Here is a 22748-nt window from a genome sequence, read left to right on the forward strand (position 1 = left end):
ATATATATATATATATATATATATATATATATATATATATATATATAAAAATAAAAATATTCGGAGCTACTTTCTAGCTCAAATAATAAACAGATATCACAGACATGAGGATATAGGTAAGGACAACATGACTTCCTTTTGTTGTTGAAATGAATAGCATTCTCTTTTATTTTGTAAAATAAAGATTATAATGCCACCCATTTCACATTGCTCAGTATATTCTTGAATATACCCATAGTAAATATTTCATTCTGTAACAGCTAAAGTGTCAGAATTCAGTTGAGTACGAATAAAGTTTAATAATTGGTTTTCTGTTCTTGTATCGAAGAATTGCTGCATTGACTTAAATAAATAAATAAAACGACCTTGACTATTGTCAGGTATCTTTTAAGGGAGTTGCTATAATACTGTTTTACAGAAAATGTGGATGTTACTATAGCACATTAAAAGATGCCCTGATTTAAAACCAAAGCAACTTCCTTCTTTTTTTTCTCAACCCTCTACTTATCGCTACAGGGTCTGAGTGCATATTCTTTAGTCAAACATTTACAAACATATGCTTTAAAACAATGCAGTCAAAATTTCTTGTGTGCCATATTTTCAAATTACTGCACTATGTAGAAAATGCCTTTAGTCTTGTAATCTATATTATTATAGTTAAAATGGGGAAGTTGAATTTTTTTACCACTGTCATCCTTAACATATTTTGTCACAGCAAATGTTTGACATCTTACTATATTTGTTAGTAGACCTGTTTTGCCATTTCTACAGGACCTTTCATTTAAAAAAGTGAAAATTAAAAATAAGAATGACCTGTGAACACTCTTGTCTGCTGTCTTGATTGATCTTTTTGTACTTTCTATTGTTAGTTTGATATCCTTTTTGAAAAGTGAAAATGAAATCATTCTCCACTTATTGTTTTACAGTGTTTGTGAAAAAGTAGTTTGCTATGTATTGAATGCTGTAAGTGCCATGATGGCCTTCTGTTTTTCTTAGTACTCAAGCTTATCAGTGTCAGCAAGAATGTAAACAGCTCTAAGAATGTTTCAGCTAGCTGCCTGCCGCAGAGCAGTAAGACCGACTTACTAAGGTGTCATATTAAGCCGTGTGACAAAGCTCCTCCTCTACCTTGGTGGGTCCTGTGCTTATTGGCGGATTTGCTCGCTTCACAGATTCACCCTGTGGGTCAGGAAACAGTCCAGAGACCTTCCCCTCTGGTAGAAGCTATAGTCCAGGTCAATTCCTCCTGTGTTTGATCAGGAGTTGGGAGGTATGGGGGGAACCCGGGCCTGCCCTCTACTCCGGGTTCCAGCCCAGGGCCCTGGGGACTGCAGCTGTCTATGGTGCCTCCTGGTACAGTTGCATGACACCTACAACTCCCTGGGCTACTTCCCCATGGCCTCCTCCCAACACCTTCTTTGTCCTCACCACCGGACCTTCCTCCTGATGTCTGATAACGCTTGTACTTCTCAGTCCTCCAGCAGTACGCCTACTCACTCTCAGCTTCTTGCACACCTCTTGCTCCCAGTTCCTCTCACACACTTCCTCCCCTCTGGCTCCCCCTGGCTTGACTGGAGTGAGCCCTTTTATAGCATCAGAGGGGCCTTAATTAGAGTCAGGTGCTTAACTGCCTCACCTGACTCTTAGCAGGTTAACTGGAGTCAGGTGGTCTATTAGCCTGGAGCAGCCCCTGCTCTGGTCACTCAGGGAACAGAAAACTACTTATCCAGTGGCCAGTATATCTCCCTTCTGCTACTCTGCTGTTCCCAACTGGTCTGGGTCTATCACAGCTGTCACATTATTTCATAGCAAATGCTTGTTTTTATATAGATATTTAGAATATGGACAACATTTTCCATCTAAATATAAAAACTTTCTGATTGCTACCTTATTTAGAATCAAAATTTACTTATTCTATTTATCTTTGGGGGGAGGGGGAAAGCCCGTTAATAGTAAAACTGAGTGGGATTACTTTGACTATTTGGAAGATATTAGCTGTAACAGATTACTTCTCTTTATTAAAAACAAAATAGTATTTATGTGGTCAAATGCCATACACATTACAAATTTTTGTTTGAAAATTTAATTGAAAATAAACAATCAATTGTTCCAGCTCACTTTGTCTTTAAGTTCCCTTTAAAATACTTGATCTCGAGAAACTGGAGTGTAAACAGTTTCACTTTTGATTTAACTTGATCTTAAATAGTCAATGAGAAGTTGACTTTATAAAATTTTATAACTTTCCTCTGCATGTAGTCTGTTTATTTATTTATTGTTTGTGATGCAATGAAGAGAGGTAAATAGTGGGGTCACCCAAAGATCTGTACTGAAACCTGTGCTGTTTAACATATTCATAAATTATCTGGAAAAGGGGTGAAGTGGCAAAATGTGCAGAGAATACAAAAATACTCAAGATAGTTAAATCCAAAGCAGCTGTTAATAATTACAAAGGGATCTCACTACACTGGGAGACTGGTAACAAAATGACAGTTGAAATTCAATGTTAAGTGCAAAATAATGCACATTGGAAAACAATCCCAACTATATATACAAAATGATAGGGTCTAAATTAGCTATTATCACTCAGAAACAGATCTTGTGTTATCATGGATAGTTCTCTGAAAATATCTGCTCAATGTGCTGCAGCAGTCAAAAAAGCTAACAATCTTAGGAACTATTAGGAAAGGGATAGATAATAAAACCAAAAATATCATAATGCTGCTGTATAAATGCATGGTATGCCCCCACCTTGAATACTACATGCAGTTCTGGTCACCTTATCTCAAAAAAGATATATTAGAATTGGAAAAGGTACAGAGAAGGGCAATGAAAATGATTAGGGATAAGGTACAGTTTCCATATGAGGAGAGATTAAAAAGACTGAGACTGTTCAGATTAGAAAAAAGATGACTAAGGGGAGATATGAGAGAGGTCTGTCAAATCATGAATGGTATGGAGAAAGTGAATAAGGAAGTGTTATTTATCCCTTCACATAACACATGACCAGGGGTTGCCCAATGGAATTAATAGCAGTTTTAAAACAAACATAAGGAAGAACTTCCCGTGGCAACAAGTTCCACAGGTTGACTGTGTATTGTGTGATGTTGTGAAGGCCAAAAGTCTAAGTGGGTTCAAAAAATAATTGGACCTATCCTCCATGAACTTATCTATCAATGACTATAAGCCAATATGGTCAGGGACATAACCCCAGGCTCCAGGTGTCCCTTAACGTCTGACTACAGGAATCTGGTACTGGACAACTCAGAATTGACCTGTTCTGTTCATTTGTTCTGAAGCATCTGTCACTGGCTTCTGTCAGACGATACTGGGCTGGATGGACCATTGGTCTGACCCAGCATGGCTGTTCTTATGGTCCAAAGAAGAGAGGGTGATTTAAATTATAACCTGAGAAGAGTATATAATAATATCAGAAGGCCAAAGGGATTTTCACAATCAGAGTAATTTTCTTTTCCCAATGGCCATATCTTATGCTTTTATTGCTTGGAAGCATTAGAATCTAGTTGTTTATTAAATATTTTTAAGAAAGTGTCAAATCTCACATGGAGAGTTCTCGAAACATAATCTATATCTGCTGTGAACCATTTTGTTTTTGAAAGCACAGAACATCTGAACACGTAATATTTGTTACTACTTCTGCCTAACTTTTGCATGCCATGGTACTAAACAGTCTTAGGTCACCTGGGAGCCAGGCTTGAGGCAAAGCCCAATTAAGTCAATTAGGGTTTTTCCATAGTTTTCAGTGGTTTTTGTGTTGGGCCCATATGCTTAATCAAGGAAAAACAGCAAGAATATGCTGTATAATAATTACATGTAATTGTTACAACTCATGGGGTCTCCTTTATTGAAAACATTCAACAACTCCAACTTTATAGTTTTTAAAAGGATGTATAGCTTAGATAAAGTGCAAAAAATATAATGCTCTGATTTGACTTGGCGTTGAGTAAACGAAATATTTTCTAATGTTTTGCATCTCCAACAATTTCTATTAATGTCCATCAGTCAGTTAAAAGAGAACCTCTTAACAAGTGGTATAATGTTGCTTTTAAATGGCTGAATTTACACTAATTTGGGAATACTTATCTTTTTAAGACGTATTCTTATTTTAGTTACAAATGACACTTTCATATCTCATCTCAAAAGCCATTTTAAAATTTAGAAATTAATAAAGCCTATACAAAGTTTTATGTTCCAATTTTTAGAAGAAAAATGCATCTGCTTTATTTTGTTGCCTTCATATAGGCTGATTAACTTTTTGGCATTCTTTTTCTGTAGGCCATTTTTGGCTTATTTTAGTAATTTTTGTGATATCCGGTGCGATATGAAAGTTTGACATGAAGTGTGATGAAATAATCTATTTTAATTTTAAAAAGATGCATTTTGAATCTGGAAACCATTATCCTGAATAATTAGTGCTCTGCTCATAAGAACTTTATTTTTTCATACTTATTTACATACATTGTTCATCTGTTAGCTTTTTCTTTTTCATGATTAATTTTAATATCTCAGCATTTTTATCTAATTTAACATTTTCATATTTTTAAAGGTCCCCAGGTGCATCCAATTTTTCAACTTTACCAAAGATCTCTCCATCTCTATCAAATAATTATAACAACATCAACAACAGAAAGTAAGCAACATATCTTAAGAATTTTTTTATTTAATTGAAATCTCCCAAATATGATTTGGAAAATGACCTTGTTTTTTTACTTTTTAAGTTAGGGAATTAGTTTTGTTTTGACAGTGCTCTGGTTGTAATTCTTTTATTATTGGTCAGTACTTCTTAGTGCGGGTGCTGTATAAACATGATATCAAGAAGTGAAACTCTGTTAAAGATGCTTGGGGGTGTGTGTGTGTGTGTGTGTGTATATGTACATGTATACATATACACATATATAAACACACACACTGTTCAACAGATAAGAGACTAAAAAGAACATTGAGCGCTGTAAGAAAGCATCTTAAGACTTCCTTTAGAGTTTATCATGTTAAATACATTTTAAAAAATGTACTGCTGTATTTGAGAGAAACTAATAAATTAAAGGAAATTTAAAGTGAAGGGAGGCAGTCCTTCCCTCCTCCACCCCCACTATTCCCCCAATCCCTGTGGATTGTATTAGAGTGGACAACATCACACACAGGTTTGAGACCACTGCAATATGAAGACATAATGGTCAGGTGAGACTGATTTATAGTCCTTGAATTAACGTTGATAGTCTGTCTACCTACTGTTGTGCCTTGGTGTTAGAAGTCTGAGATCATTGTGTGAAAAGGATTGCTGTGTTTGGATATTGTAACAATAGATGCTCAGTGAAAAGACAGACTTTTTATCTTTCTTTAAAATTGTCTCCTATCACTTCCTCTTTTCCTTGGGCTGCCACCTTGATGTGGTAGAGAAGCTTGCGTATACTTAAGATCCTAAGAGCGATGCTGTCTGGAGTCCTGTACTCCTGATAGGGTCACCCAGGGTGGTAAGGTGAGATTGCGGTAAAATGATTGTGCTGTAGTTGCACACTCAAAGGAGGATCTTCAAACAGACTTTAATTGCTTCTCTGAAGCTTAAGGCTAAGCCTAAGGCTAACTCTGAGCATCGGCAAAACAAAACTTCTCCACCAGACAGTCCCCGGCCAGTCATCAGACCCAGCATGGAAGATCTGTATCAACAAAGAAGAACTGGAAAATGTAGAATACTTTGCCTATCTTGTCAGCCGTCTCTCACAGAGGGCAGACATAGATGTCGAGTTTCAGCACAGAATTTGCCGTGCCAGCTTTACCTTTGGAAGACTGTCTCAACGGGTGTTCAACAATCACAACATCGGAACACATAGTAAACTGTTAGTTTACAAAGCGGTGGTAATCCCAACTCTCCAAGGCTGTGAGACTTGGGTGACCTCCTGAAAAACCTGGACTGTCAGCACCAGCGCTTTCTACAGAAGATCCTCAACATAAAGTGGGAGGATCGTCGCACTAATGTCAGTGTCCTCATAGAGGCCAACATCTTCAGTGTTGAGGCCCTGATTATCCAGCACCAGCTGAGGTGGAGCGGGCACTGTGTGCGCATGCTTGATATATGCTTACCAAAACAACTGCTGTATGCCCAGCTCGCCAAAAGAGAAAGGAAACGAGGAGGCCAAAAGAAACGCTTTAAAGATACTCTCAAGATAAACATAAAGAGAAGTGGCATCGACACTGCACACTGGAAGACAGCAGTTCAGGATAGGGATAACTGGCAAAGACTTGTCAGAAAGGGAACATCCGCTTTTGAGGAAAATCGCCTTGCCCTGGTCGCAGAAAAACGCCAGAAAAGAAAGGAAAGACAACAGTCAAGGAGCAATTTCGGCCCAACCCTGTCTTCCAGCACCACCTGCAATGTCTGCCAATGAGCCTGTGGCTCAACAATCGGACTCTTCAGTCACCAAAGGACCCATGAAAAATAAAACCTTTAAAAGAGATCATCCTTGACTTCGAGGGATCGTCGACGACGATCACTTCCTACTTCCTTACTTGTCAGGCGTCTACAGGGTGCTGGCACTTTTGTTCAGAATCCCAGCAGACGTATCAAAGAGACAATGGGTGTAGAAACTGAAGTGTTTTACCCATAGAAACTTGTTCAGGTTAAATTTGAGATACATAAGAATGGGATTGGGAAGATGATTGTTGCAAGGCTAAATGGAAATGTGGAGCTGATTTTGCTGTTAATCCTGCTCTAGGCTTAATTAGAGTATACTCCAGTCTTTTACTATTTTGATACTAAAACCTGAAAAAGGAGAGATGTCCTTACAATCCTGGCTGAGCTCCCTTTTGTGGATGCATATCATGTTGCTGTAATAGGACCAACGGTTCAATCCCGGAGTCCAGTCACTGTTTCAAGCTCAGAGCTTCTACACACAGACACAGACAGACACACAGACAGACACACCTATGGGACTCTTCAATGTAACTGCCTAGGCCCCAAAACTAGTGCTGATCCTCCCCAGTAGCAATTGCATGTTCCTCAGTGTTCCATTAAAGCTGTGGGTGCTCTAGATTACTATTTCATCCACTGGAAACTGTGACAGTTAAAATAAGGGGGACACAGACTTTGAAAAGGAATTTGTAAATCAGTCACACTTTACTCATAGACACAGCACAAGAAATACAGAGATCTATGAAAAAATAATAAAAATAACAAAACCCTGTCTGCAGTGTCCTTACCTTTTTGAGAGCTCTCTATGAATGTTGGTCAGTCCTTTCAGGGCCCCAGAATACTCCTCTCCTTCATCTCTACTGCCCAGTCTTGCCTTTTTGTTCCGGTCAGTGAGAGAGCGCCTTCTAAGTGCGGAACTTTGTCCTTTTATGAAGATCCAGATTCCTCTCTGAGGTTATTCCCTCAGCAACTTCATGTCCATCCTGAGGTGATTTGTTGCTTAGTTACAGCCCATCTGAAGTCCAGACTGGGAAAACTGGTTCACCTGGGCTGCAGCCCTTGCATTATTCTATGGTACTTCCATTTGAGTGGAAGACCAGGTTAGTGCCTTTTGATGGCACTCCATTGTTAACCCTCTGCTAGTGAGCCCACAGAGTCTCAGCTAACCTCTCCTGGAAACCCAGTTCAATATGGAAGTTATATTCTTATATTCTGTTGAAACTTCATATGGCAAAGTACACATCACAAGAAACTTCATGGTTCCCAAGTGTACACAGCATTCAGCTCAAGAAGTAAAGGGATTTACTCTCACCAGGTTCCCAGTGTCTTCTGCAGGTTATTGACTGCAATAATGGTTGTAAAAGACTTTACCACACTTGTTGCCAGACTGTTTATTAAATCAGGCAGCACAGGCATTGCACCAATCGCAGGAGCGCTCCCGTCATGGGGAAATGGGGATCACTGAGCAGAATTGACCTGCGGGGGGGGGAAGAGGTCTCCAAACCACTAGAACATATCTCTCTTTTGTGGGCCAGAATTGAGACCAGAAATAGATTCCCCTTTGGAGAAATAAATTAGGACAGATGCATCACAACAGCTCAGCATTGACAGCTTACCTGAATTTGTGTGTATTTCATCTTTTGGAATACTTCCATTTTATTTTACACTGCCACAGGAATATTATATTTACCATAAAATTTTCAGTAGTGTGTACCACAAAATACAAAAGGCTATGTTATCACCTCTGTGTGACTCTCATGTTAAAACAAAAAATCAGTATCAATTTATCTTCATCTGATTAATTGTATCTTAATATAAAAAATTAGTTACAAAATAATGTAATCCAGAGAAAATATTGCATATGTTTTAGTCTGTGCAAAGACTGATATTTACACCTAGAAGATTTCTGGCTATTTTAATGCTACTTATACTGTTAATATTATGACCCCTGTGTATGTATTATGCCTCAGATTGATGCAAGGTGCTTTCCCTTAATGTCTATCTCTAAGGGACTGAAGAGCTTTTTTTTGAAATATGAGGTATACTTGATTCTTGCATGTGTGTCTTTGAGGAAGGAGAGGTTCTCTAATTTTTTTCTCTTTGTAATGTTCAAGAGAGCAGGCTGTTTTAAAATTGGTTTTCTTCATCAGTAGTGAAATACTTTCAGATTAACTCAGCAAAACTGCTGAATTAAAATAGATACATGTACGGAGGAGGACTGAAAGTGGGAGTTCATCTTGTAATCATTTAAATTGCGTATACTGAATACAAGTTTTAAGGGATATTCTTTAAATTGAAAAGTGTCCAGGGTACATCATAAACCACCGTCACCCACTTGTATTTTTAAGATTGAGGATTAATTTGTTGCACTGCATGTTCTTTCCTTGTCATGTTTTTTCTTAGCAAATGACCTTCAAAATCTTGTTCAGGTTTATTCTAATGTGAAATATTTGAGGTTTGTAGAAATGCTCTTGAATCGTATCCAAAGTTGCTATCATAAATATTTCATATGATTAGTAACTAAAAACAGCTTAAGGAATTTTAATCTTTTACGTGATTTTTTTAAAAAAAAATTCTATATGTAAGATAAAACTTGCTGTTTTACTGGGCTCTTTTACCCTTCTAGTTTTTTAAAATATGCTTATTTTATTGGGGGGGGGGTTATATTTAGTATTTGTATTCTGTCATATGGTAATAAATTACCCTTAACTTAGCTAACATTTTAGTTTTAATATAGTCTCACTAGATAGGTACATGATAGAGCTTTATGAAGTTGGAATGTACTTGCTAGAAGGCATTTTGTGTTTTCCTTATTACTCCAGGCTTTTTCCCGCATTTGAATGCTGGATTGTGCTGTCCTAGCAGTGAAACTATAAATAGAATTTCTAATGCATCAAGCCAGTGATGTCACGGTGGCCTTGGAAATCTCAGCTCTCACCTGTAACCAAAGCACAACTCTTCATTCCAGTTTCTACTGTCCTCACTCTCTTACAGTAGCAGAATGCAGAAAGGATATACATGAGATGATTTATTGCTGCTGGTGGTGCCTAAAGTCTGAGTGTTTTAAATTTGATGGAGCAATGAAGAATGGAGTGAGCTGTGAAGCTGCTCCTGTAAATCAAGGGTAGAGAGATACAATAGTAGTCTGTTTTGGTTGTTTCGGTGCATGAAAATGTTTGGTTGCTTGCAGGGAAAGAGATCTTCCTTTTCTTTTTGACTGAGATTTAAGATTGATAAGTTGCAAAGTTAAATGCTTCTAAGAAGATATCTAGATAACTAGTTAACAATAGTTACTTTTAATTTTAGATAACTTATTTGATAATTACCAAAAATTCTGGGTGTATTAAAGCATTATAGGTCATGTGGCTACATTGTGAAAAATGTTTTGTTTTCTTACAGTGTGAAAAATTCAAACTATTGCCTCCCATCATACACTGCATATAAGAACTATGATTATTCAGAGCCAGGAAGACACAATGAGCAGCCTGGCCTCTGTGGCCTAAGTAACTTGGGAAATACGTGTTTCATGAACTCAGCAATTCAGGTAGGTGCTTCAGAGTAAAGTGAGCCTGGCTTATTACTTGGAGATTAGTATTTTTGTATTTTGCATTGAGACACTTGGTTACTGGCAGAACACTATAAAATTTGAGAAAATAGCACAGATTGTTATGTGGGGAAATTTAGTTTTTATATCTACTGTTTCCCCTAATGTTGTGCTTTACACATGGAGCCAGTTGCAAAGGGAAACCTGAGTAGGATCCTAAGTAACCCAAGTGATCCCTTGAATAGGATTCTGCACTCTCCTCTGTTGCTTGGTACTTCGTGAAAAGCACGAGGTGCAGAAGGAAACATACAAATTCTAATTGTCTAGGTATACCGCAAGAAGGACAGGAGACTTGTTATGGGTTTAATCAGGCCACAACTTTATTATATAGATGTCTGGGACTACCCGACAGATAAAGTGTACAGTGCAGGCAAATCCATGCTTATTTAAATCAATTCTCCGGGGCTTTCACCAGACCCCCTTTGTTTAATCCATGCTTATTCAATTCAGTTTTCCGGGGCTTTCACCAGCCCCCTTTTGTTTCCATCCAGGTCCCCCAGCTGACCCATGGCTTGGACCTTACCATCCACCAGCCTCGTAAGAGGGTTAAGGAAGGCTATGAGAACAGAGGGGGTTGGCTCCCTGCTGTACTGATCATTGGAGTTCCCGAACCCTCTCCCCCATTCTGTTCCTTTATCCAGGACCTCCTTTTAAGTCCTTTACCAGGCCATTTATCTGGTCACTGGCTGCCCTCCCTATGGAGTACCTGCACTGAACATCCGCCACAAGGAGACGCCAGCCATTTGCTTGGCTGCCTCCCCCCCAACCCCGCCAGGTTCCCAGACATCTGCAAATGGCCTCTTGGCTAGCAGCCCTACTGGGGAGAAAGAACCCTGCATTTCTCTGCATTTCTGAAATATATTACATATAATCCTGACAACAGTACTGTGAGCTAAACAGGTGCTGTGTTATCTGAATCTTATAGATGAGAAAACTGAGACAGAGTTTAAATGACTTGCCCAAAGCCACAGAGAGTTATTTCCAGATTTGTGATTTGACCTTCAGTTTTCTGCTCAGACTCCACTATGCTACTCTTCTCATAAATAAAATAAACTTGGTAGCTAGTTATGAAACTTTTAAAATGGAGGGGAAGAGCTGCTGTGTGTGGGGCTTGTGCCTTTGTGCGCGTGCGGTTCCTATACAAACTTAGAAATGCCCAGACTAGGTGATTCTTCTTTCTCTACTCCCACCAAATATGTACCTTCCTAGATATTTCCTTGCACTGTTAGCACTCCACTTGGATTACTTTTACCTCACTTGCACCTGAAATTCTGGAGAGGAGGGGAGAGAACAATGACATCAACATAAAATAATCTTAGATAGAATTAAGTAAACTAGGAGCTAGCTGAAATTTTGCCATACATGCCAAAAAAAACCCAAACACCTTATTACACTTACCTCCAGCGCTTCCAATCGGTATAATCTAAATGTTTGTTTCGTCTGGATGACTGGAAAGTGGCTATTGAATTAGAGTAGCCTTCCTTTTCAGACATTTCCTATCATATTTCATGAGACATCTAATGTGAGCATCTGGGAGTGACTATTTTTGATCTGGTAGGTCTAGAATCAGATATTCAAATTTGTTTTTCAGGTAACTTAGTTGTTTTATGAATCAATTTGTAAAACAAGATATATGTTTGCTTCCGCTGACTTACAAGATACTATTGTATGTGTTAATCAGAAGATAGCTGTATCTTTGATCTTATTGAGTACTTGTTTATTTCTTTTCTTGGGGGATGGGTGGAGGACTCCTTTGTTCCTGTGCAAGAAGCGCAAGGATTTTCCCTCAGTCCTACTTCGCAGCCATCCTTCCTGAGGAGAACTAGATGGAACTCTGCGTAGCCTGTCAATGCCTCATTATAATCAGATGTGAAAAATGATTGAGCATTGTGAGCCACACCCCTCCACTCCCAGGAGGTGAGCATGTTGCTTTCATGGTGCTTCCACCCTCTACTGGGCCAGAGATCAGTTAACAGGAAATATAACCCCGATCTCCCTTCTGGTGGTACAGTGCACTACCCCTAGGTGCCCTCTTATTGAAGACAACACTTTTATGTTGCCTCAAAAGCATTTATTTTGGCCTCTTGTTACGGTGTTGGCATGAGTTGAACTGTTTCACTGGGAAAGGTTAGCTTTAGAGTCTACTCAGGCAATTAAAGCTTCTGGTGAATTTCTCTTGAGGATATTGATGCCTTTCAACTTAGCTGGAATAATTTAGGAATTTTTGTTCTTCTGAACAAGATTGAACATGGGAATACAGGCTTGAGAGTCAGATAATGAACTGACATCTATTGGATTATTTTAACCTTTTATTCCCGTATATATAATTATCCTGTTCTTTCTGAGTGAATAGGTTAATGTGTCAGGAACCTTTGGGAATATATTAGCTGCCAAAGGAATTGGAGCTGATCTACTTATAGCTGTGAGAAGTAATAAAAATTTAGCAAGACTAGTATTTTTTGTGATTTGTGGTACAAATAAGCCCAAATAGTAGTAAAACTGTAACCCTGCTGAGACATTGACTTGGTCTACACTATAGTGTTAGGTCCATGTAGGCAACTTACGTCGACCTAATTATGTCAGTGTCTACACTACAGCCTTGCTTTTGCTGATGTAAGTGCCTTAATACACTGACATCATAATTCCATTTCCACGAGAAGGGTTTATGTCGGTGTAGTTAAGGCAACACAGTGTCCATGTAGACACTGGGGGTTACTTACACCAGCTTACATTGGCTGTTGGCTGTCATTCTTGTCAGGTTCAGAGACTAATTACAGCAATGGCTGTAAGTCGACCTAACCTGGTCAATTTAAGTTTGTAGTGTAGACTTGTCTACACTCTTACACCTGTTACCTACTTTAACAGTATCTCCCATTTTAACTATTTAAGTGCTAGTATCTGTCCATGAAATTATTCTAGAATAGTCTATATGAAAATTTATTTTGCTGATCACGTCTAATGAAAACTTAAAATACAGGGATAGATTTTGCTCCTACTTTTTTTGTTTTTCTCTTGAAACTTTTTAGATACAATATCTTTCTACTTTCCTCCCTCTTTAAAAACAAAAAAAACCCAAAAACCACTCTTGTAAAAGAAGAATCATAATCTGATGAGGACAGATCTGAAGAAGAGCACTGTGTAGCTTGAAAGCTCTGCCCTTCCACCAGCAAAGTTGGTCCATTAAAAGATATTACCTCTTTCACCTTGTGTGTCTCAGACTATAACAACACTGAGCGGTAGACAGAGATTGATTTTTCTGGAAAGATACAAAGCTATTTAGCTTTGTTTTAGGAAGTAGGGAATGAGTGTGTTGATTAGGAGGTAGTCAGTATGAAAGGTTTAGTCTGTCTCTTGCTATTGTGTAATGCCTAAAGTTATTGGATAGAAATGTTTTTATAAAAATAAAAGATTAAAAGAAAATAAGTAGTTAAAATGGTTTCCTTTTTAAACTTATTTTGTTTGTATCTTTTATGTTTATAAAAGCATTCCTATACAGTAACTTTAGGCATATACACAATCTTAGGCAAAAAGACTAAGAATAAAAAATGAGAATAATATAATATGCAGTATAAATATTACTTTATACGTATAGCCCTTTTTATCTGTAGATCTAAAAGCACTCTACTATAGACTATACAAAAAATGAAAGCTAAATAGTTGTTGATTATATTTTGGACTTTCTTTCCCTCTTCTTTGCAAACTGAATCCTTAAACCCTCAGTCCTAATAATCTTTTAAAATCACATGGTTGCTTATGGATGTAAATGAGCTACTTGTCAAAGCATATGCAGCCCTGTGGAGGTATTGAATATAGTGTGAATTTGTAACTAGAGTTTTCAAACAGGTTAGTTTCTGCTACAGTCACAATCTCTTTAAACATTCCCCAAGAAGATGGCGACCCAAGAGAGCAGTAGCAAGTTTTAAATGCAGTATTTATTAGTGATTAACTTGATTTTTTAAATTCTGTCTTTGTTTACTGATAATGCCACAGCACTGAAAGAGTTAATGATAGACCTGTTTAATTGAAATGTATCAAATACTACAAGGATCCCAGAAAGAGGGCTATAGTAAACAGCACTCTAATTTCAATAAGAAATATATCAATAAGAAAACATGGGCTATTGAGTTCACAAAATACAAATCTAACAAATAACAATTGATGTACCAGTAAAAGGTCAGGATGCATAGAACACTTTTGGAGAGAGTTCCTTCTGACTTGAAACTCAATGGGCAGAAATTGAATTTCATAAATAATTTATTTTTATGAGTTCCCAAGAGTCCTGCTGAATGTGAAGTAAACAAAAATGCAGATAAGTGAAGTTATTCTTGAAATACTCTGCTACTTCAATCTTCCGTCTCTCAATGAAGGCTGCAACAATTTTAGCCTGTTATCACGCCAATAGTGCAGTGTCATGCAGTGCAAAACCCTTTTTTTTAAAATGTTTTTTCATATGCCAGTCTTACAAATCAGTAGTAAGACCACACTAAAGAAAGATTGGCATAAAGATTACTTAGTCCATTTCTCCAATGGAATTGTTTAAAGCAGAGGAAGTTATAAATAGGGCCCTACCAAATTCACAATCCGTTTTGGTCAATTTCACGTGCATAGGATTTTAAAAATAGTAAATTTCATGATTTCAGGTATTTAAATCTGAAATGTCATGGTATTGTAATTGTAGGGGTCTTCTCCAAAAAAAGGTGTCCTGGGGGGGGTGCAAAGTTATTGTAGAGGGATTGCGGTACTGCTACCGTTACTTATATGCTTCAGAGTTGCTCCAGGCCATCAGTTAATGGCCACACTGACAGATCTCTGTTCAGAGCAGTAACCCTGAAGGCAAGATTGAGAACCTTGTTCTTCTTCTCAGAGCTCTAAGAACACCCTAGTGACTTGTGGTAAGACTACTAAATAGAAGACAACAGCAGATTTTAAATTTCACATGTTTGGGGAGGATGTTTTAAAAAACTCCCAGACAACCCTACAATTGCAAACAGGGAGAGAAAAGGGAGATCTTATTTATTTCTTTTGAGTATCAGTTCAGTTAACTACTATTGCTTAACTGGATCGGTAGCCGAGAGACTGTAGATAAAGCCTTCCCCTAAAAGTTCTGTTCATATGTTTAATCAAAGTGATTGGAAAGTGCGTGCTTGGAGGGAAGGTTTCCCTACTGATTTAGAGAATTCTAATGTGACTCTTGTTTAGAATTTTTGTGATTTAATCTGAGAGTGAGTGTTCCCTCAGAATACATAGTCTTTCATGTAGGCATTGCTTCTTACCAGGCAAATTGGGAGGGATCTATTATGCATGATGTGTCTAGTTCATATCACATCTGTGAGAAATCTTGCTTTAAGGAGTTGGATTTTGTGAATACTCTGAGTAGCATTATGTATTGGGACTGGATTTTTCCCTTAGGGAGCCAAAGAGGAAATATTATCCCCACTTAATTGTCTACAAAGAAGCAAGTAAAAGACTTTATTTGGATTTGGTACTAATTTGGTTTGGTTTGACTGTTCTTCACCGTTGACCACAACCAATTGATAAGCCAAAATAAGCAAAATCTACAACAACACTAATGATGATCTAGGTTATGTCCCAAAAACTAAATGAATACTTTACATCAGTTTTCAGTAAGGATGACAATGTAGAACATAGGGGCAAAGGCAGGATACCTAATGGAAATGAGTGAATAGAAATGGAAATTACCACATTCAAGGTGGAAGCAAAACTCAGAGAGCTTAATGCACTCAAATCGGGGCTGGATAATCTCCATCCTAAAATACTGAAACAAATGGCACATGAAATTGCAAGTTCAGTAGTGAGCATTTTTAATAAATATCTCAAATTGGATGTGGTACCATATGACTGAAGAAGAGCAAGAATAAGAAGTATATTTAAGGGGAAAATGCAGTAAATCTAATCTGTCTGAATTTCAGTATAGCACTTGATATGGTAAAACATGGGAAATTATTAGTTAAACTAGAGAATATGGGGTTTAGGATCGAAATGGTACGGTGGTTAAGGAAGTGGCTAACAGGGAGACATGGGTTTTCCTGTAAGGAGAATTCTCTGGCTGGTGTGGGGTTACTAGTGGAGTTCCTCAAGTATCCGTCCTGGAACAGATCTTGTTTAATATTTTCATTAGTAACCTTGGCCCAAAAAGTAGGAGTGTGCCAATGGAGTGTGCCGATGATGCAAAGCTGGGAAGCATCGTCAATACAGAGGAGGATTGGAATATTATACAGGAAGAATTGGATGACCTTGAGGCATGGAGTCAAATAAATTGGATTAAATTTAACAGTACTTAAGCCTAATAACAAGAATTTCAGCTATAAACTGAGGCTCATTACTTGAAAGCAATGGAGGAGAAAGACATGAACCGTAGGAAGACTGAGTCACCAATGTAAAATGGCTGTGGAAAAGGTAAATGCAATACTAGGATGTGTCAGATGAGGTATTTCCAGTAGAGGTAGGGAAGTATTAATGCCACTGTACAAGGCATCGGTAAGACCTCATTTGGAATAGTGTGTGCAATTCTGATCACCATGTTCAAGAAAAATGAATTCAGACTGGAACAGGTGCAGAGAAGGGCTACTAGGATGACCAGAAGAACTGGAAAGCCTATATGAGAGAAGACTAAAAGAGTTTGGTTTAAGCTAAGAGGGTGATATGATTACCAGGGATCCTAGAGATCCTTTCACCACAGAAAAACACGGAATTTGCATTTTTACAGAGAATCTTTAGATTTAACAGTTTGTGAAAAAATAAAAACCTATATTAACTAAATTTTACTGAAAGTACCGGTGTCACTTATTCAATTTGCACAACCTCCCCCTCTTGTAGTTGATTTTTGATTATGTTAAATTTACATAGCTAAATATACACCAATAAACTGCTTCGGCGAATACAGGTTACTCAACGGCGTTTAGGGATTTGTGTTTTAATGCATCTCAAATTTCACTTCAGCCTCCAGACATGAATAATTAAAGTTCTGAAAAGATGCTGACAACTTTAAAAATCACCCCTAAAGACCATGTCACTGAGTTTGGTAAGGACAAATTTCACGTTGATGGTAATGTGCTGTTCTGTACTGGATGCAACAAGGCTGTAGATCGTTTGAATGCAGACAATTTTAGAACACATGGAAAGCACTAAACATAAACTGAATGAAAATAAACTAAAGCAAGAGGCTGAAACAGCAGGGCCATTGATGACAGTAAAGAAACTGCACTGTGACTGGATCATTCTAGCATTTTACAACTGTCAAAGAACAGCATGAAACTGTCACTTTCAGTTTTTGTTCGAATGTGTATAAAAGACATTCCTCTGCATAAAATTGATTTACCTGTTGTCCGAGATTTTTTGAGCAAGCATGTTGAGAGGTAATGCCATTCCCAAATCAGATCAATTGTATTCCTGTTATTTACCAACTCTCTTTGAAGAGAACATATAGCACCTTCTCAATGACCTGAAAGGAAACTCGATTGCCGTGATCATCGACAAACAACCGACTTAATTTCATGGCTGGAGCATCTTACATCATCAAGTGATAATGCGAATGGATCTGCAGCTGCTCAAAATGCTGCTGAGACAGTACAACTTAAAAAATAAACAACCAGCAATTGATTTTCTCCATGATGTTCATGCACTGGATCCTAAACAGATAGTTGCTGCTTCTACAGATTATGAAACTGAAATCACAATTAAAGCTGTCTGAAGAATGCAACATGGAATGGCTAGTGTATTTAGGGATTGCCAAAGACGTGTTTGGAAACGTTGAGGATCCCATTTACTGATGTATGGCTGTTGAAGATCGCGTTCCCAACCTGATGAAACATGCAGTGGCTCTCCTCCAACTTGACTGTATATTCAGCTGACGGAACGAAGTTTCAGCCAACTTGGGGTTCTTTTCCGTGCTCAGCACCAATGTCTGAAAGACGAAAATGTGGCTGGAATGCTGCAACTCTATTTTAACAACCAGGACTAACTCATAAAGTGAGTAATGTTTATATAAAAGCAGTTTTCACTTTATTTTTGTGAAATAATCTGAAAATATAATATAGAAGTATTTGGTATATGTAAGAAATATACATTGCAATTATATTTTATTTCATTATAATGGTTGGCACTGGTAGGCTTTGAAGTTACTTGCTTAAAGATTTTAAATATAGCAATAAAACTTGTGTTCAACTGATACCTATATATATTGTGGCTAGGGAAAGTAAAGTTCAGCGTTTCATTTTAATTGTGGAAAAATGCAGATTTGGGGGCGGGGGAGGTTATTGGAGAATGTTGGGGTTTTTAATGACTGAAAACTAGGATCCCTGATAATTACTCTGTACATCAGAGAGGTAAACACCAGGGAGGGGGGGGAAGCTATTTAAGCTAAATGTTGGCACAAGAAAAAATGGTTATGAACTGGTCATGAATAAATTTAGGCTGGGAATAAGGTGGTTTCTAACCATCAGAGGAGTGAGGTTCTAGAAAAGCCTCCAAAAAACGAGTAGTTGAGGGTAAACAACCAAAGTAGTTTTAAGATGGAACTGGATACATTTATGAATGGGAATATATGACAACGTTGCCTGCAGCAGGGTACTGGACTAGATGATCCAGGAGATTCCTTCCAGTCCTATGCACATAAAGTTAAAGATATAGGTTAATAGTCAATATGTGTAAATATGTTTACTGATTCTTCAGTTAAACCAGAACTAAGAACATAAGAGGGGCTGTACTGGATCAGATCAATGATCCATCTAGCCTAGTATCTTGTCTTCTGACAGTGGCCCATGCCAGATGCCTCAAAGGGAATGAACAGAACAGGGCAATTATTGAGTGACCTGTCCCCTGTCATACAGTCCCAGCATCTGGCAGTCAAAGGTTTAGGAACATCAAGAGCATGGGGTTGCATCCTTGACCATCTTGGCTAATTGCCATTGAAGGACCCATCCTCCATGAACTTATCTAATTCTTTTTTAACCCAGTTATACTTTTGGCCTTCACAACATCCCATGGCAACGAGTTCCACAGGTTGACTGTTTTGTGTGAAGAAGTATTTCCTTATGTTTTTTGTTTTAAACCTGCTGCCTGTTAATTTCATTGAGTGACACCTGTTTCCTGTGTTATGTGAAGGGGTAAATAACACTTCCTTATTCACTACTATCTACAAACTCTTAAGTTGGATCCTGCAAGAATTTGTCAATTATTGGTTCTGAAATACTAAAACAAAACTAATTAACAAAAACCCCTGAGAAATCCCAGGTCTTTCTTGTCATCTTCTACTTACTTGGATTGATTGTGGAGAGATACTTCATTCCTTCTTTCAATTTGAATTCAGTGTAGGCCCATCCCATCAAACCAAAAAAAAAAAAAAGGCACAACAAATGGTTTGTCAAAAAAGAGTAGGCATAATTTAAAAAGTAAAATCTCCGGCAGACACAAGTTTCCAAGATTTTTCTGTGAAAAGGGAATTGTGGAAATGCTAATAGCATTCTACAATTAAAACAAATGCATTTCAATCAATAAATATTTTGTTTCAGCAAATCCAGGAAAACTGAGTGACTTGCATCTACAGCATTCCAAAACAAAATTTTATATTAAGTGGTAAAATCACTTAGTAATAACAAACATTGGCACAAGTCCAAATAATATAAAGATTGAAACTTTAATTTGTTATCCTTTTAGTTTTGTTGACCACACTCCATGTTCAGCTCTGTCTGCACAATCAAACCCTTTGACATTCCAAATCTACCATCCTGTCTTTAGCTAGATGAAAGACAAGTGGTGTCAGAGTCCTAAATATCTGCTCATTCCAGTATCTCTGGTTGCATCAACAGGTGTGGTTGTCTGCCATAGACTTCAGAAATGTGCTCTGTATTTCCCAGTAATCCACCTTTAGCACCATATTCTGTCATGAAAAACACATTCAAGTCTCCAAACTTCAAAAATTGTTAGTTGCTCTTTTAGACCCTTGCTTCCAGGACAAACCTCTCCTAGCTGAAGCTGCAGAAACAGATGAGGACTCTTGCATTTTATTTAACCTACTTCCTAAAAATGCTGGTGTCATGTCCAAAGCCAGCAAGTGGTAGTAGTGTTGATAACCTTCCACTATAACATTTCAGTCAACCAGATAGACTTCTACCTATGACTAGATGCATTATTGATCACAATGCAGAGGATCAAGAGATGACTGTAATGTACGTTTGTTTGGTTTCCCCAAACCTAGAACTCCTGTCTTTGCCACCAAAGCAGTCTTATGTTGAAAAAACACCAAGGCAAATTATCTCACCCATTCACTCATTCTTGCTGAGGAAGAATGTCATGTCTCAACCAGACACATTTCTTGATTTCTTAATGCAAAATAATAAGTGAGCATTGGGTTCTGCCTTTAGAATCTTAATCACCCAAAATGTTCAGATAAACTTCTGAACTGAATTTTTAAAACTGTTGAGGTTTGCCTGATGTCAGAAATATTTCTCATCTGTAAATTCATTTTTGTGAAGATCCATTACTGTACCTGTAACTGTACAAAAGGTGAGACATCCAGAAAGTTTGCTTCTTTACCTTTATTTTCTAGAAATGCTTTGACTAGGACACATGAAGAAAAGCTGAACAAGTACAAGTAACAATCTTTGACTGCTTTGTCTACCTGACTTCACAAGAGAAAAGGCAAGAAAGATTGGTGAATCTGAATTGCAAAAATTGCATTTTGTAGATTTCATAGGAAGTTGTTTTCCTCTGGTCTTGTGCAACCTTTGGGTGCAGAACTGGAATAAAAAATACTATACTTGAATATGGCTTAACTGCTGGATTGCTTCTTATGCTAGTGTATAAAAGAAGAATGGTTGCTCATGGCTAGTAAGCAAACTGGACTTAACCTTAAAAAAACAGTTTCGTACTTCAATTTTGAGTCCCAAGAGAAATGCTTTTTTGCTCATAGCTAGACAGCTTCATCACAAAATTGCATTGGAATAGACTGATGGAAACAGGATTATTTTTTGTTAGTTTGTGTTAATCCTCTTCAGCTAATGTATCTGATCTGGATTTGCCTAAATTTAAAACTAGTCATTTAGAGATCATGATTAACAAGGGGGAATCACTTTTTTTTATTGAGGTTTTAGAAAACTATACATTTTGTTCACGTTAGCAAAGATATTAAACTAGTCACACCAAGTAATTAAAAAATTAAGCTTGTTTTCTTTCCTGTTCTCGTTACTGATTTACTAAAGTATTGAGCATATTTGGCCACCTTGAGAATTGAGCATTGTGGAGCAACTGCACTAAAAAGAAGTGATTAAAATTCCACATTACAAAAAAACAACTTTGTTTTTGAAGGGGATTGCTTCGGCTATTTTCCAGGTACTGGGGAAAATTCCAGTTTAATTGTATGAATTAATAGGGTGACCGCCCATGAACAGAAGGATTTGAAGGCAATTGGTGATATGGCACTGAATATTCACAAGTTGATTTTTATCATAAGATTATACTGCCTGACAAATTGAGGGTTCAGTTACATGAATTACTCACGATCCCAGGTAACTTTGCCAAGATATTTATTTAAAAAAACAAAGTACTAGTAAATGCTGCATGTATTTGATAGTGCACCTTATAAAGAAATATATATGGCATTGCCACACAGTTGCAATAGAAACTTGCTCTGAAAGTTGATGTAGAGAACTACTTTTTTACCATAGGTGAAGTATGTGACACTTGGGCAACAACCCCAGGCATATGCCCTAATTTCATAATAAATTTGTTTTAGTAGTCACCAATATATTGCATTTCTAGTATGACAACAGAATAGTGGTAGTACAAATCTATTGTGTCAGGTTGAGGTTTGTTGATGAAAAATCCCAAGGGGTAACCTAAAATAGACTAAATCACAAATGCTTTAAGGATCTTACACAGTGGAATCTATGCGCTCTGACCAATTCACTGATAAGAGAAAATTACTTTTGAGGTATTTTTTCTTTTATCCCTTGAAAATTTGAAACTGAGATGTTTCCTTATCAAACTTTTCTGAGATCAGTGGTGCTCATACAATAGTTGCCTGGTTACTTTTTAAGGAGGAAAAAAGCATTGGTAAATTTGTTTGGAAAGTTTCCTATCTTTTCTCTTCCCTTCTTTGGGTATTGACTTATAAACAGATACCAAAAGGTTGCATTTTAAACCTGCAAGCCTTGACAGTGTTTAAGTTGTATTAGTGTGTGTATATATACCAATTTCATTTCCTAGTCAAGTGGTGTAAACATAGACCGCTGGTGAAAATATTCTTTGGGGAGGCTGAGTAAAACTGTCAGATCCTGCTCTCTGGGGTGGGGAGGTGTTGCAGTTTCTGTCCCAACCTGGAGGGAAGAGCCCATGGTGGAAGGAAAATGAGCCAACCATGCACTCATCCAGCAGCAGTAGCTCCTGTTGGACCCGGCTCCATGCTCTGGTTCATTGGCTCTTGCTGCTTGCAGACTTGCTGTGGCAGGCTCCGAATGATGGGGGACTAGCCATCTGACCTCCCCAACAAGATGGGGGAGGGATGGTCACCAGCCCCACATAACACTCCAAAGTGAAGAAAAGATGCTAATACCAGAGGTCAAGGGATTGGGGGAGGGGAGGTTTCTAGATGAGCCATAGGGAACTAGAGCAGTTAAAGGGAGAGGGGCGGGTGAAGCCAGGACTTGGAGGTATTTGGGGTGATTTATAAGGTATATGGATTTTGGTGTTGGGAGGACAGCA

The 22748-nt window shown here is 37.8% G+C and overlaps 1 protein-coding gene across 9 annotated transcripts in view; it reads left to right on the forward strand.

The window, feature by feature from the left end:
- Positions 1–22748, forward strand: part of USP15 (ubiquitin specific peptidase 15) — a 144513-nt gene that overhangs the window by 87396 nt on the left and 34369 nt on the right. For 4 of the 9 annotated variants that reach the window (XM_024205082.3, XM_024205086.2, XM_024205084.2 and 1 more), the window contains 2 exons: positions 4565–4648; positions 9824–9968. In XM_024205082.3, the coding sequence (XP_024060850.1) occupies positions 4565–4648; positions 9824–9968 (229 nt within the window). Of the gene's footprint in view, positions 1–4564; positions 4649–9823; positions 9969–11266; positions 11946–16988; positions 17154–17894; positions 18018–22748 lie in introns of those variants that run through there. The other 5 variants (XM_029910820.1, XM_024205092.2, XM_024205083.3 and 2 more) reach the window with 5 other exon arrangements.

Source organism: Terrapene carolina, unplaced genomic scaffold, assembly GCF_002925995.2.
Source record: "Terrapene carolina triunguis isolate 2854851 unplaced genomic scaffold, T_m_triunguis-2.0 Scaffold68, whole genome shotgun sequence".
Taxonomy (NCBI): domain Eukaryota; kingdom Metazoa; phylum Chordata; order Testudines; family Emydidae; genus Terrapene; species Terrapene triunguis.